Source organism: Ciconia boyciana, chromosome 1, assembly GCF_034638445.1.
Source record: "Ciconia boyciana chromosome 1, ASM3463844v1, whole genome shotgun sequence".
NCBI classification, from domain to species: domain Eukaryota; kingdom Metazoa; phylum Chordata; class Aves; order Ciconiiformes; family Ciconiidae; genus Ciconia; species Ciconia boyciana.
In genome coordinates, this window is record NC_132934.1 from 73,500,813 (window position 1) to 73,516,562 (window position 15,750).

At 42.6% G+C, this 15,750-nt stretch overlaps 1 protein-coding gene across 3 annotated transcripts in view; it reads left to right on the plus strand.

Annotated features, from left to right (window-relative positions):
* Positions 1-15,750, plus strand: part of PDE3A (phosphodiesterase 3A) — a 267,927-nt gene that overhangs the window by 31,164 nt on the left and 221,013 nt on the right. Inside the window, exon 1 of one of the 3 annotated variants that reach the window (XM_072874537.1) lies at positions 12,205-12,319. The exons of 1 other annotated variant lie outside the window; for it this stretch is intronic. Coding sequence is in view for 1 of the 2 variants with exons in the window: in XM_072874529.1 (XP_072730630.1) it covers positions 12,987-13,007 (21 nt within the window). In the remaining variant the exon portion in view is untranslated. Of the gene's footprint in view, positions 1-12,204; positions 12,320-12,985; positions 13,008-15,750 lie in introns of those variants that run through there. One more of the 3 variants, XM_072874529.1, reaches the window with a different exon arrangement.

Consider the following 15,750-nt stretch of genomic DNA (forward strand, 5'->3'; position numbering starts at 1 on the left):
GAGGTCAGATGAGTTGTTTTTCATATTATTTGTCTTAGAAACCCTCTCTGTTTGTGATAACTGTTTACCTACATCCCCTCCTCTCTGCTCCTGCAGAGGCAGCTGGAGTGGACTTTGGTGTAGCTCCCTGGTGCCATGCTCATGTGCTACCGGAGCTGAAGCCGTTCACACCAGCCAACCCATGGGTGTTTGCTTCGTGCTGCGCTGACGAAAGATGTCCTCCTGTATCAGTACAGTGGTTAACCTATTGTAAGCATTTGTTTGTTGCCGTATTTTGTTTTTATCTTACTAGCCACCTGTACATCAATGCAGACTTGAGATTTGGGGGTTTTTTTGTGGATGTTTTGACTTCTCTCTATGTGTGATTTCTGAACTCTGTTTTCAATTAAAAGAAAAAGTCTTTTGAAAAATAGTGAGTCAATTTAATTATGCTGTGTTCCTGAATCTTTTTCTTCTGCAATGGTGGTTGGACACCTTAATTATTTTATTGTCCTATTCAAAGAACCTTGAATGTCATAGGATGGGAATTGAGCACCACCTAAAAATCTATGTGTATCAATCAATATGTATGAATTGGGATGGGTAGATGGATTTGAAATCACAGGCCACCACATGTTCTTTTCTTCTGCTCTTCCTGCTGATATTTTGATTCATGTGTTACAGGTTTTCAGTAAAAAACTCTAAGTGTTTATTTCTAGTCCCAACTTCATAACGTGAGGTTCTCATTCTCTACAGTTCTTACACGTGCAAGATCTTTCTTGGGACAGATTAAAATGTTGGTGAAAATAGAAATTTTGTTTCTTGTTCCTGAGAGCTCAGTTGGTTGTGGCTGCTGGGCTTGCATGGTTCAAATCATGCAAGTCTAGCAGCTGGAGAGACAGAGGTATTGTAAACGTGAATGGTGTTTACGTCCCTGTCAAGCATACATTTGCAGTTGGTTATGCTTAGTTACGTAGTTCAGTAGGAGTTGTGCTCACTGATACTTTTTTCAGGTTGCTTTTAATGTACCCTTTGGTGACGAAGATTTGGGTTTCTGGAGCTTAGTGTTGCTGTTGGCTCAGTGATGTTCCCTTTCCAGATGGAAACTGTTGCCTGCTTCTTTTCTTCTGGAGGAGGTGGGCAGGGGAGGCTTGTATGTGCCACCAAGCCTGTCCTGAGGCCATAGGAACTAACGTCACTCCTGGAACTTTGACTTGTGTGTCGCAATCAGCTTTTTAGCTGGGAAAGAAACTATATTTATTGCTGTTGTGCTTCTGAAACAAAGATTGAAAGCATAGAGATATTTGCAAGTGAACTTGGAAGAATAGCTGGTTGGTTTCAGGAACTCTCCCAGAAGAAGTCTATAAGCAGAAGGAGGAAGAAAATACGCACTAGCACTGGAGGAGGTTTTTGGAGATCCCAGCTTGTGTATAGACACATCACCGGTGGCTGTAACACCTGTGAGCTCTCAGACTGAGCCCCTGCGCAGCTTTTCCCAAGGAAAGAGTGAAGGTGTGAACCTTCCCCCCCCCTGCCCTGCCCAGTGTTGCTACAGGTTGTCCCACATGAAGAAAAGCTCTTGGTCAGAGTCAAGTCTGCTGTAGTGGTCTTGTTCCCTTGATGTCAACGGTGTTGCAGGTCCTTACCTCCATTCTGAATTTCAGCTGTTGCTTAGCACACTTCAGATACACTAAATCCTATTGCTCATATATATCTATGAGCTTAGTGCTGTGAAAGGTCCTGCACTCGCTGGCTGTTGACCGTACTTTGATGCTTTTGACAAATGGGAAGAATAAAGGAATAGCAACAGAATAGCTTTTTGCTCCTTAGAGATATGCCATCATTTTCGTCTCTCCTGTGTAGAGGAAAGGTGTGTTGCAAGCTCCTAGAGAGGAAAGAGAATGTGCTATTGATTACCTAGATGGCTTGCTTCAGGGAATTGTAGGCAGGGAATTGTAGAGTGTCTCTGTGAACCCACGGTGGCAGTGCTGGAGGTGCTGGCTCTGTAGCAGGCCCATGGTTGTTTTTTGTTGTTTTGTTTGTTTGGTTTTTGGGGTTGTTTTGTTTTGTTTGTTTGTTTTGGGGTGTTTGGTTTTGTGTTTTTTGGGGTTTTTTTGGATTTTTTTGTTGGTTTTTTTTTGAGTCAGAGGCTATAATGTGCTCATGCATGTTTTGGCCAATCAGGAGGTCTGTGTATAACTCTGGATCTTCATGTGACTCCATTTGTTATCCTCTATTTTGGTTTCCATCTGTGAAATGTAACTGTGGCTCGATATTTATTTACTTTTTTTTTAAGAGTCAGTCTAACATGGGTCAAGACTTTAATTACAATTTTACTGTCCAGAAGCAAGAATCATTGCTGACAAAAAAAAAACCAAAACAGTTTATTAAAGCAGGGATTTACCACCCCCCCCCAAAAAAAAAAAAAAAAAAACCAACAAACCAACAACCCAACCCAAACAAAACAAAAAACCACAAAAAACCCCCCACAGCTTCCAAATGCATTAGGTGAGAAATTCAAGTAGAAGTAGATCTGCTTAATACATGAGCATGGCCAGAGTTAGCCATAGTAATGCTAGTGCCAACTGATTAACAGGAGTTTGATGATATTTAGTAGGCAGGAGTGTAGACAAATTGACTCATAAAAATACTGTAGAGTTTATTATTTTGGATGTTACTAAGGATTAAGTTTTAGAGAATGTATGTGTGGCTAACATTTGATTTGAGGAAGATTTGCTAAGTCAACCAGAAAGAATTAAATCAAATTTATAATCACACATGTCTTTAAACAAGGCTGCAAGTGAATGACAGAAAATAGGATGGATGTTGTTGTAAGGAGAATTGGTAACTGTTTGTCTCTTTAGATACATAGTTTCCATAAAAGCTGGTATAACGGTGGACTAGGGAAAGGATGCATCCTGTCAGCTTTAGGAGCTTGCATGTTGAATAATAAGTGGGTCTGGATGAAAAATGAATGTTATACTACACTGAATGATGAAGCTCTTTTCAGCTTCCCAAAATGAAGATGGATTTTAAAATACTGAGCTTTTAGATGTCTGTGCATTGTTCCTGAATTCGCTCTATTCTCTATCTGTGCTGAAGAAGGTGAGTGTATGAAATGGAAGACACCTCATTGCTTGCCCCAGCCTTCCCGTGCCCTCCTCCCCAGCGTTCCCGTGCTCTCCTCCCAGCACATCTGACTGCTGAGCCAGGCTCTGGGCCCCAGCTCCAGTGCTGCACGCCAGCAGCTCTCTGAGCCAGCTGCTCAGGCACTCAGCTGGGCTGTTGAGGCTTTGCTTTGAGGGGGCTCATTTGGTCCCGTCGGAGCATCTTTGGTACGCTCTGGAGATCTAGCTGTCGGCATCCTTGCTGTCTGCAAAATGAAGAAATAATAATGGCAGAGCAGAAAGCCTTAAGCTTTAAAGGTAGTACCTTAAAGCGTGGGAGACTTTTTTTTTCTTAGCCGTTGTACGCTTGCTGTGTGTAAGTGTGGATTGCAACAGTTGATGGGAACCTTCTGGGGAGCCTACCTAGCTTGTTCTCCTTATTTAGGCCTTCAATTTTCCATCCTTTATTTCCTCTGAGGGCTGTTCTGGCTGGCTAGACTTGCTCCAGGACCGGCTGTTGAAGAAGTGAAGTTTTAAATGAGCTTGCTGCAGGAAGGAAGGAAGGAAGAACGGGCGAGTGCTCCTCCAGGAACACTCCAGGCTTGCTGTTGGGCTTCACACCTAGCTCTCCATGCAGCAATGCACACCAGCTGACTTCCAAGTCAGCTGTGCTGACTCCTTTTCTTTGCCTTGGACTAGGAGCTTCTGATATCAAGAAAAAGCTACGTGACTGAAGAGAAAATAAAAAGCACTCAGATTTCCCACACTTCTTTATCTGGTTTCCTTGCCAGTGGCTGTCGCGTGAGATGTTGGTGCCGCTACACCCAGTCCTACACAGTTGTGCCGGTGCTGGATGTACTCCAGCTCGTTGAAGGAAATATTATTCTCTTTATCCCTTCCCTGAGGGCAAAAGTCCTTCCGTGGTCCATTTAATTACTGCAGGTTATTGTGATTGAAATTTCCACTATAACAACGGGTGCCAGGAATTGCAGTGTGGTTTCTTCTGAAGCCTGACCCTATGCTTAGTGATTTTGCTGGCGTATTTGGGTTGGTCAGGAAGCCATTTCCCCCCCACTCTTAGCAGCATAATTCTGTCAACAGAAGCCCAGGTGTAGCTGCACTTATTCCAAGCACGAAAGTCCTCTTGGTGCTGTTGCTAATCCTTCTGCAGAGTCTTCTGCCAAAGTAAACTGCATCTTGGCTAGGCAATGGCATTTACTGGTATGGCAAAAGTAAGCCATCAAATCCTTTCCAAGACCCTGAAGCGGGCACCCAGTGCTTTCCTGGTGTGTGGATGAGATGACTGCAGAGTGAGCTCCAGCCTGGATTGAGTTTGTTAGCTGGAGCCATGACTTGAACAGCCCTTCCCCATTGCAGCTGGGCAAAGTGTCATGAAGGGGCTGTAAAATCCCCATAGCTGATCTAGGGAAGATTGTGGAAGCTGCGTCACAGCTTCCGAAAGTTCAGTTTGTGTTTCCCTCACCTCAAGCAGGTTGGGAGTAGGAGGCCAGTCTGCTGAGGATGTTGTATGCAAGAGAGGTTTTGTCCCGGAGAGGTATGCCGACTCTGCAGTGTTGGCAGGGTATGTTAGCCTCTGTTGAGCTTGTATTGTCATGGGCTTGCTGTTATCGGTTCCTGCGCTAGCTAGTCATGTCTAGACGGTGGTGTAACAATATACCATAAATCATGCTCGGGATCTTTCCAGCCTTGCACAGGAAACCTGGTGCTCTGCGCAAAGCAAATGTCCGTAGGCGTAATCACAACAGGGCTGCGTTCCCGTGTGCTGTGATGGGTAACGAGTTCAGTGCCTACAGCATCTCAGCAGGTCATTGCTTGGAAAAAAGTTGAATATTTTTATTTTTGCATCGAGTAAATAAGTTATTTCTGAATGTTGGGACTTTGCATTTTACAGATGTGGATTTATAAGGGAGAGGGATGGTTTGGGGCCTTCAGCACCTTCATCCTCTACTGCAGTATTGGCATCGCTCCATTTTCCAGCGCGGTGTTACAGCGTGTCCCTAATTTCCAGACAGAGATCAGGTCTGCAGCAGGTAGCCTGTGCCTGCTCTGGCACTGCCATTCCTTGATCTTACTCTAACATACAATATGGGTCACAGGGCTCGTTTCCCTTCAGTGCTGCATCTCTCCTTAATCTAACGTCCAAGCCCAAGCTGGTTAGTATTGCCAAGAGTCTTGAAAAATATTTCTGAGAACAGAATTCAGTTTTCTAACATCCATGTGTAACTTACACTCTTTAGCATCAAATAAGAAACAGTCTGAAGTTCTGTGAACTGTTACTTATCTTCTTTTTTTTAAAGCAGTTTAGTTTTGTTTGTTTGCTTTTAATTTAAAAACTTGTTTGATTCAAACCGCATTATTGCAGGTACCTTGCAATAGTAGTTGCAACCTACAAGTACCTTGTGGGTTGGAAGAGGAGAAAGCTTTTGCCCAACTGGTTTTCTAGTTAATAAAAGAATCTGTGATTTGGATAATATTCAAAGTAATTTCTTAATTAGCACAAAGCTCCAGTGCTTTTCCTTTCTGTTTGAGTTGAAAATGTGACGGTGTAATCCACCTCTACAGGAAAAAATTACATAAAACTGCGGGTTTTCTACTCTGATTCATTCTGCTTTCACACATGCCTAAAAGGTTTTCAAATCTGATAAGGGTTCAGGCCCTCTTTGGTAGCAGTAAACAACTGCAAATAATGCAGCCATGTGTATGTGTGTTGACTTTTTGTTTACTCTTCTAAGGTCTCTTTGATCTTATCATGGCTTCTGGCAAGAGAAGCGATCAGCACGTACTAGAGTGCTGTGCGTTTTGGTGCACCCTGGCAATGCCTGCTTTGGCGGCAGGCTCCGCAGCGTGCGTGGTGCAGGGACCGCTGCAGGGACCCTGTGCCCATGCTGGCAGATTTCCAGAGACCGACGTGGGAGAGGCCAAGAAGGCTGTCCCAGCCATCTTTCTTCCAGCACAATTCTTTCATACAACTCGAGGATTTGTTTATTTTATCTGTTTTTCTGCTAGTCTCTTCATAAAAATCTGAAACTTTGAGGAGGGAGAGTTTCTTCCAAACCTCCTAAGGGTTTTGATGAGGTGTAGGACCCCGTTGTCCCTTTGATGGAAATCCCAGGTGGAATTTTCAAATTTCCTGTAATCTTGTTCTGGGGAAACTCTTCTGATCTCCAACCAAAAATCTCCTCTCCCTACACATACTCCTTCCTTTTCTTACTTCTGTACCACTATGAAGTCCCTTCTGCTGCTCCAACACTGCCATAGGATCCCCTCATTCCCCCTTCCTTTTTGGGTTCCCTGTGCCACACATACATTCCTGGGGAGGTAACCTTACAGGAAAGATAACATCTCACCTTTAGTCTGTTGTGTGGCAAGTGCTGATCAAGACATCAAGCTCTAGTGACTTGACCATGCTCCAGTATTTGTACATATGCTTGCACAAGTGCAATTCTGTGTGTGTATTCCAAATTTTTTTCAGTCTTCCTGGAAATAAATTATAATTGACTTTCCAAGTAAAAATGTCTACATTTTTATAATTTTTCCCCTCACCTCTATGCCAAGTATATCTTGGCTCTACCCAGAGACCTGATTAAAAATGTTAAAACACACTTACCAGTGTGCAATGGCTACATTTATAGCATCTGACTTGAATGTTTGTTTCATAGTCTGGGTTGTAACAATCTGATTCTCAGACTGCCATTGACGTCAGTTTAATAGGAAAATTCAAATAGAACCTGTATTAGATTTTCACTATTAAGTTAACAATAAAAAATTTCTACAGATGCCTTACGTAGACAAGGCTGTTAACAGAAATATTACATTAATGAAAATCAGGCCTCCAGAAACAGAGACTAACTTTTTTTTTTTAAAGTAAATAAATTTGTTTTCCATGTTCTAGTTCACAAAAATATTTCCTTTTTAATAGTGCTAGTGGTTTAGATGTTAAGTATTGGGAGGAGGCAGCTCTTGGCCATTTGTGGTCATGATGCAAATCTCAGCTTTTCCAGAGCTGGAGAGCCCTTCCAAAAGTCTTCCTTTGACTGATTTCATTGGTCTCAACCTCAGATTCCCCCTCGGTTTCTGTGCCACACCATGTTTATTAGCTCTTTCTTAACCTACTCGGTCATGGTGCTCACAAGGTACTGATATAACCAGAAAAACTCTGGAGGTACCAGCTCAGGTCAAGACAACACCTGTCAGGGTTTGCACCGCTTGTAGCGGTCAGTAGTCCCTGCCTTGAGGACTGTGCGGTGTACTCCAAGCAGATAGTAGAGAGAGGAAATAATGTTGTTGTCCTTTTAGAGGTGGATAAATTCTGGCATAGACCAAGTAGGTGACGTGCCCGTACTTAAATCAGGAAATCCAGGCATGGACTTACCAAAGGAGTCGCGGAGCATTTTGCCTCCCCCATTAGCATTAATTAGCACTTCTGTGAGACATGACATGATAAAACCTTATCTTGCAGTCTTTAGTAAAACAGACTGTTTTCCTCATCATAGAAAATTAGCCAGGAAGGGAATTCTGAAAGCTTGTTTACTCTTTTCTCATTATACTGGTAGAACTGACTCTACCCAGCATGATCCTAACCAATGGTTGTCTCAGTTACGCCAGGGAAACTCCAGCAATGGGCATCATTTGGGGAACCTGTTCTAGCACTTCAGCGCTCCTCTTCCACCAAGGCTCTCTGCATGGTCAGCCAAAACCTCTCAGCCTGCAAGATGCCAGTAGGCATGCAGGGCTGTTTGTTCCATCTTTTTAACGTATATGAAGGCTGTTGCCATGTCTCTCCTTGGTCTCATCTTTCCTTAATAGGTTCTTCCAGCTTTTACAGTTTTCTAGACTTGTGCTATCAGTTCTTAGAGTTTGCAAAGTCTTGGGAAAGTTGCTTGCAGGGTAGTACTACATAAGTGTAGGCCATTTTATTGCTTCTTGGCACAGCCTTAGATACTGGTGTGGCCTTGACTGCACTTTACAGCAGCAAAAGATGATGAGCAAGAAGGGTTTCTGGGCCGCAGTTCTATGACTAGTGTGCACCATCTGATTTTTGAACTGCACTTACGATGTGTGGGGGGAAACAGCTTTCTTATTATTTATATGGTCTCTGACAGGGTGGTGAATCCTATTCAAAGTTAGAACCTCCTAAAAGGCCTGGAGGGTTTGGCTTAGGCTTAAGGAATTTAAATTACTCCAGAAATACCCAAGTCATAGTTTATTAGCTTTACAGTTCAATTGCTGCCCAAAGAAAATTAGCTCTACCATCTTACCAAGTTACAAATTTTTTGCAGAACAGCTAGTTAAAATCAGATGACTTTGTTATGGCAATTTAGCATCTGTGCAAGACTGGCCAATACTTAACATTCCTGTGTGTGAAATGGTCCAGACAGGTGGTACTTATCTGGGCACCTCCTCTTTGAAAAACAGAATCTCCTGATGGCCAGGGCTTCAGTTACCTCAATTTTGTGTTGAACACTGCATGTGGATGGAAGCAGAGCAATGACCAGGTCTGGGCACATCATGTAAAACGTGAACGTATTTCTGTCTTTTCTCTTAAACCTTTCAAAGAAAAATTAGTATTTTGAGGGGAGAGGTAAAGGTGAACAAAAAAGGTTGAAAGAAAATGAACAGGGAGGAGGCTTGGAAGAAGAGAAGGGGCTTAGCTAATGACTACGTACATGTGTCTTACTACTTTAGTTCTCCCTTTATCGATAAGTAACTCCCCTCTTACTAATGCATTTACCTAATGTAGATGTAATAATATCAGTGGTGATTAAGCTGCTCTTGTGCAAGGTAAATGTATTTGTGGTGAGCATCTTTTACACCAGGGGAACTGCATCAGTATGAGGTTTGTCGTGATTTAACTATTTGAAGAGTAGAATTGTACCTCTGTGAGAAATGTATAAGGCCTATATGTATTTTTCTCTCTAAGGATACATAGCCTTGATCCTACAGATAAAGTGGCTACTAAAATGGATGAGGGTGGTGAATGAACATCATGTGCTGGGTTCCAGTGGCTGGTGTAGCGTGGCAAAATTTGAGCCGTTTCTTTCTCTAAGTATCAGGGGAAGGACTCACTGATGTCTCTTCCTTGTGGGGAGCATCGCACAGTCACAGGACACCCGTTCCCGATGAACCTGATGGGAAGCTCGCTTCCCTACAGCCTTGAGTAGAGTTAACGAAGCCTCTGCACACACACTCCTCTCCATGGTGAGGAGAGCAAGGGAGGTGTCCTGAAGGGGCCAGTCATGGTCCTCAGCAGGGATAGCAGGGGTCCCTCTGTCAGCTTCAAGCACACAGGTACATCTGTGCTGTTGCCCTGGAGTATAAAACTGGCTGGCATCCCCAGAGTGGATGTAGACCCACTGAAGTGCCCAAGATGTCTGTGTTACAAACGAATGGAGTAGTGCCATGCTGGCACCAGCTCTGTTTCCATGGTAGGCTTTGAATCTTCTCCATCCCATAACCAAAACATGGGCCCAGCCTAGCCTGCCTGCAGAGCTGAGGCTCTGTGTGTACCAGTGTATTTCTTTTTTAGTTTCATTTTGTCTTTGCCAGCTGAAATAACAAGGCTTCTAAGACACGTCCGTGTTGCGCTACTGTGGTTTAGGGATTTGTATTACTTCAGCAGCGTAAGGCAGGTACGCTGCACAAATGGGCACAAAAGGTGGCATTAAGGGCTTTGTCATGAACTTTCAGCATGTGGTAAGGGCAAATGAAGGGTGCTTTTTATCTGTCTGCCCTCCACCCCCTCTTGAGAGCCTGGGATTTCATGAGGTGTGTTTTGGATAGACTTGCATAAACACAGTTATTTTGCTTGTCTGCCGCTGAGATGACAATGTTCCATTGAAATGTTTGACAGCCTGAAGTAACTGACAATTATTTCACATGTGCAATGATTAGCTCCATGGTACGCCATGTGACAGCTCAGAATTGACACTGACATTGAGTGTGAATCTCGCTGTTCCTCCCATCAGCTGTCCTGGTAGCTTGCAACATAATAAAAACACTCCCTGGTTTTTACCTCCGAACAGAGGCCCTCTGTTCGAAGTCACGTTAGGTAACTTTGGTTTTCCTTACCCTTTTTCACCCCCTGGCAGGACAGTATGCAAAAGTGCATCAGGAAGAGGTGACTAGGGTTTTATATATTAGTAAAAATTAAAAATAATGTTCTTAATTTTGACCACATTGGTTTACTGGAGGTCTTGTGAAAGCTCATAGGTATTTATTTGAAAAGTTGAAAGGACCAACAGCATCTGTTAATGTGACTTGGGGGTAAATACAGCATAGGTCTTTCGACACAGCCCTGCTGGAGTAGCTGAGTACTGTCTTCTTGTTGTTCATTTTTATTCTGTTTGCAGATTTCCATGTAACTGTGAAGATCAGTGTCCTAACCTAAAACACCACAGGGCTTGAAATTGTTTTAAACCTTTGTTAAGAATGTATAATCATCTATGCTGAACCTTCTGACGATTTCTTTTGCCTATGTAGTTACATAGTCAAACTCTAATGTGTGCTGTTTGACTAGGGATGAACTTTTATCTCAGGCAGGTAATGCATGTGTGGCACAGGCACTTCGAATATAAACTGGCTAAACAATTACTGGGGAGGCACTGAATGCTTATTAGGAAAGTGATTAATAACCAATTTGCTGTAAAAGGCACAAATATCAAAAGGCAGATAGTCTGTTTGGCAGGTGGGAAAAATTGCTTTTTGTCTGTTATAATATACTTTAAAAAAAACACCCCCAAACCCCTTTCTCCTGTTTACCGCTTACAGTAAAATGCAGACTGATCTGTTTTCAAGTCAGATTGGCTTTCTGATTTTCATTGTTAAGCACAGTGCTTTGCATTATAAAGTCAGAGGCAAGCTGTAATACATTCAGTATCTCTGTTTCCTTTTACAAAGTTAATTCTTTGAATTTTTGGCAAATTGACTGTTCATTTGTCAGTGTCACCTTAATCTACAAAACAGATAGTGAGCAGCTCCTTCATCTACTTTTTCTCCTCTTTGTTTAAAGAAATAGAAGAAAAAGTAAAGAACAGTTTTCTGGGATCTTTTCCGAGTTTATCCATACTGTCCATATTACAAATGTTGTTTTCTGTGTCTACATTTAGGTAGAGTGCAAAATGCAGAGTCTTTTATTAGTAAGCCAGATGCCTATTTCAAATGTGGCTCTGGATTTAACTTACTGTGCTTGGCACAACAGGACTCTTCTAGGTCTGAATTATTTCAACCTTAAAAAAAAAAAATTCCTAAGAAAGGTTGCAGCTATTAGACTGAAAATTCATTCTCTCCTATTAGCAGCTGAGATTTATTTTTCTGTTTAACTGGCTGGATCTTTTGCTTGTGAGAATTGGCGTCCTGCTGTGGCATGGTATGTGTCCAGTAGTGAATGTGAACCTACATTGTAACGTCAAGGCAGAGACGGCAGCGTGATTTATTATCGAACTGGGCAACTGTTGAGCTTTGTGAGCTCAGGCAGCCCACAGAGGTTCGGGGATGGGTGACCTTGGATTTCCCTGTCCTCCTGCAGAAGTGAAACCTGGGGCAGAGCCAGGTTGTGGGGGGCTGTGTCGTGGCCTGGTGCTGCTCTGGGCCGCTCCGGGGGTCTGGCGTGGCGCGGCATGAGCGTGGCCTCGCGGCTCCGTCCGGGCCTGGCAGCGGGCCTGCGCGGGCGGGTGGCTCCAGTCAAGCCCAACTTACCCCATAGGTGTTTTATCAGCAAATTATTTTAATAATGGCATTTTTCTTTTGCGGTGTGGGGAGTGACACAGTGGCATGTTTTTAATGTTATCTGCAGCGAGCATATTGAGAGCATTGTGTTGTTCTTCTTTTCCTCATCCAACCGGTTGACTGCAGTGCTGTTTTAGTTCAGTGCAAAAATCCCAATTGAGGGCGATATAATTTGACAGTTAAGGTTCCCCAGCTGCCGATCGCTGACGATACATGAGCCACCTCAAAGCAGTCGGTGAAGGCTGTTGCCGACTGCGTGCCTCTGAGCCGCGGCGGCCTGCTGGGCCGTGGTGACTTGTGCGTCTGCACAAGTGGATTCCCCTTTGCTCTCAGCAGCTACTGCAGAGCCCCAGACAGTGCTAGGACCCATTTTGTCTGCTCAGGGTACGGGAGCAAGGCCAAACATGTTGTCAAAAGCAACTAGGCATGAGCTGATGCTACGTGAAAACTTTTGAGGAACAAAATCCATCGTAGTTGGAGTATCTGAGGTAACTAGAGGCTGTGTTACCCTGGGTAATCACAGTAAAACACCACCTACCATCACGGAGATCGTTCTGCTTTATTTGTTGTTTTCAGGACGGTAGCATGCTTGCAGTAATTCCTAGGTGGTCTCTGTGTGTGTGTGGTGATGTCAGCAGCTTGGGGTTTACATCTGCTGACTCATCTGTTTAAAGAAGTTGATTCTTAATTTTCAGTGGGTAATAATTTTTCTCCCCTCATACAACAGTTGAGGAGAAAGAGATGGTTATGAGGTTTAGCAGGGGCGACCACAGTACAGAGTTTCCTTGCAGGCATGTAACTTACTGCATATTTTAATGGCTGCAATATACAGAAAGCCTCAGTTTCATGGTTCTTCTTGGACCTGGTCCAGCTTTTGCTGTGAAAGTACAATTCAGCAGAAGCCCTTTTAGAATATTTATTTATTTTTAGTATCCAAGAGTTCTGCATGTGGTATCCTGCATCCTCACGAGAAGAGTCGTAGCAGTGGTGCCTTGGCACTAATGAATGACTTGATATTGCTGGGTTTTTTTTCCCACTGTTTTTTTCATTGGGTAATAGAAAGTCAAAGCACCCTCTGCTTTCCTGTTCTTGAAATCCAGTTTTGCTCTTCTTCTCTCCCTCCTCCCAACACTCCTTTGGGAACAAGAAGGAATGATGTCTCTGGCAAAGAAACAGGTAGGGTTTGGTTGGTAAGTGGAACTGATTTAATTAAATCTCCTTTTCAGCCTCATAATGGATTCATTCAAGAAGGCAAAGGAGTAGGAATGTGGCTTCTGATTCTTTTTTTTTTTTTTTTCCTTTCTCTTTCCTTTTTCCCTCCCTGCAGTCAATGGGAGTAAAATGGCTTTTTAAACAGAATGCTTTTTCTCCTGACAGTTTAAAAAATAGGCTGTGTTAAAATTTATTTTATGTCTAACTTTGATTAACTCATCTTTGCACTCCTGAAAATATTAGAACAACTTTATTGTGTGCATAATATTTGCTCTAGACGCATGCCAGTGTAACAGTGAAGGCTACAGATCTATCTAACACCACCTGAAACCTCACAAGCATTGAGCAACACAAACTTAATACCACAGAAGTCTGTTTCCCATCCTCATTAGCTCATGATCTTGTATTACTATTTTTTCTCTGCCGGTGCACTTTGGTTTTGTTATCTTGGCAATTGCTGACAATACTAGTGTTCCTCAGAAAACTTGGATTTGAATTTTTGTTGAAATGTTTTTTCTTTTTGGAGCCAGAGTCTTTTGCAAGACTCATCAGTTTTGATAATGTTTTTTGGGGGGAATACGTTTGCAAGAGAGAGTTCTGAAGAAATTCAGAGACAAAGTGGGTGCACGTGAGTGTGCAGATGTGTGGTAGGCAGTTAAGGGACTGGCTTGAGATGTGGAAGACTTGGTTCAGCTTCCTGGTCTGCATGGTACAGAGTAATGTAGGATGGAAAACTACTCTCTGACCTTTGAATTGGGTGGAGTAAAAACTCAATCAGTGGTTTCTTACCGCCAGGAGATTGCTCTGACTAATCGTTTGCTTTCTTGAACTGGAAAGCAGGGATTTTTCGTTTTTAGAATGAAGTTGTCACACCAGGATCAGCTGTAAACGTTAGGCAGAAAACCTGGTCTTGCAACAGATGGGATGACTTGTGTGAATAAATCTGAAGGAACTAAACACAAGAGTAAGATAGTTGTTTATGGTACTTACATAGTGCCAGAGAAATATATGTACACTGAGACATGGCTAAATCTAAGATGGTTTTCTTACCAGAAGCAATATGACTTTTCTCTGACTGAGCAAATGAACCCTGGCTCACTCTTCAGCTATATTGTTTTAAGTATTTGAACACGCTCTGTACTGCACTGCATCAAGTTGAGAAGATGTAGTTTTGGTTCTTAAGAGATTGTGCCGTTAGCTACGTGTTTGTATATGCCCATCTTCAGAGCTGGAAAATGGATACCAGTGTCTCGTGCCATCATGCTTGCTGGAAAAGATGATTTCCCACTTAGTTTGCTGCTGTTTTGGTTGTTTATTGTTGTCCTGAGAAAATAGAGAGCAGCACTGCCTATGGGTTGCTCTGAGTTCAATGGAAAATTGTGCTTTCTGACTTAATGTAGTTTAAAGTGAACAACCCTATGGCCGTGTTATGGCTCTGCTCCATCAGTATGCTGTACCTCATCCATTTCCTACATATTTGCTTTTTTGGGCATCTTTTAATGCCAGCATAATTGTTATTTAACTTCTTGTCTTCACATCTCTGTGCAGGAATGGATAGGTCAGCAGATTACACATACACAAAGTCAATGAACATGCTGAACATGGCTGAGAAGTCCAGAGCAAAGCAGAACAGCTTGTTCTCTACTTCAGAATTGAGCAAGGGCAATGATTTACTCAGTGTCTGCAATTTATAATAGTTTGTTCTCTAATCCACGTAACTGCTTCAAAGAGGTGAAATTTGTTGTGTATAGGTAGATGTCTGACACGGTAAGTTGAATGTTGATGTAAGAATCCTGATTCCAGCGTGATCATCTCCATGCAAACCCTCTGACAGTGTCAGGTTGGTTGTTTGCTTAGAATTGTTGTAGATTGCTGATTTTTTTTTAATTTTTTTTTTTTTCTCACTGCTAATAAGTCGATGCATATTCCCTATGTGTGCATATTCCCATATTGTGCAATACAGTGCATTTCTTTCCTTGGGGAAATGGCCCTAACTATGTAACTAGAGACTTCATAAATGCTGTAGAACAGCTGTGCTCAACACAGCAAGGGCTCTGTTTACTTCTGTGTTATTTATTCATGTATTCTTTTTCTTTTTCCAGCCCCCCAAGTAATGGTGGCATACTTTTTTTTTCTTTTTCTTTTTTTTCCCTGAAATTCCTTTGGTGGAGAATTCAGCCTTCCCTACGCAACACATAGGGATTTCATGGGGTTTCATGACTCATTTGTAGTTGGAATACCTACCAGGGCAGTATGAGGGGCTTGAATGCAATAAAATGAATCACCATGACAGGCTCTACGTAAGAGCTGTTTGGTAAATGTTCTGATACAAGAGAATGCCAAATGAAACAATTCTTTCCTTCCTTCCTTTGGTCTGAGAAGTCACTCCCCTGAAGATGAAAGCAATTGATCGTTAATTCCTTAGACATGTTAAAAAAATAATAAAAAATTGAGGATGCTTCAAGAGTAGGTGCTTCATTTTTTTCTATACTGGTTCTTGCATTATGCTGTGGTATCGTAATCTATGTAGAAAAGGCTGGGCTTAATCGCTGGCTTTAGCATTCAGGCTAAGATCTACACTGACAAGAAATTTTTTGGGGGAGTCATTAAGAGTTCTTGTGGGTGAAATGGCGAAGATATTTTTTAATAACTTCCCATAAGAGGGTTTGTACTGTTAGAAGCCAGGGCTCTATCCCATTCTGTATCG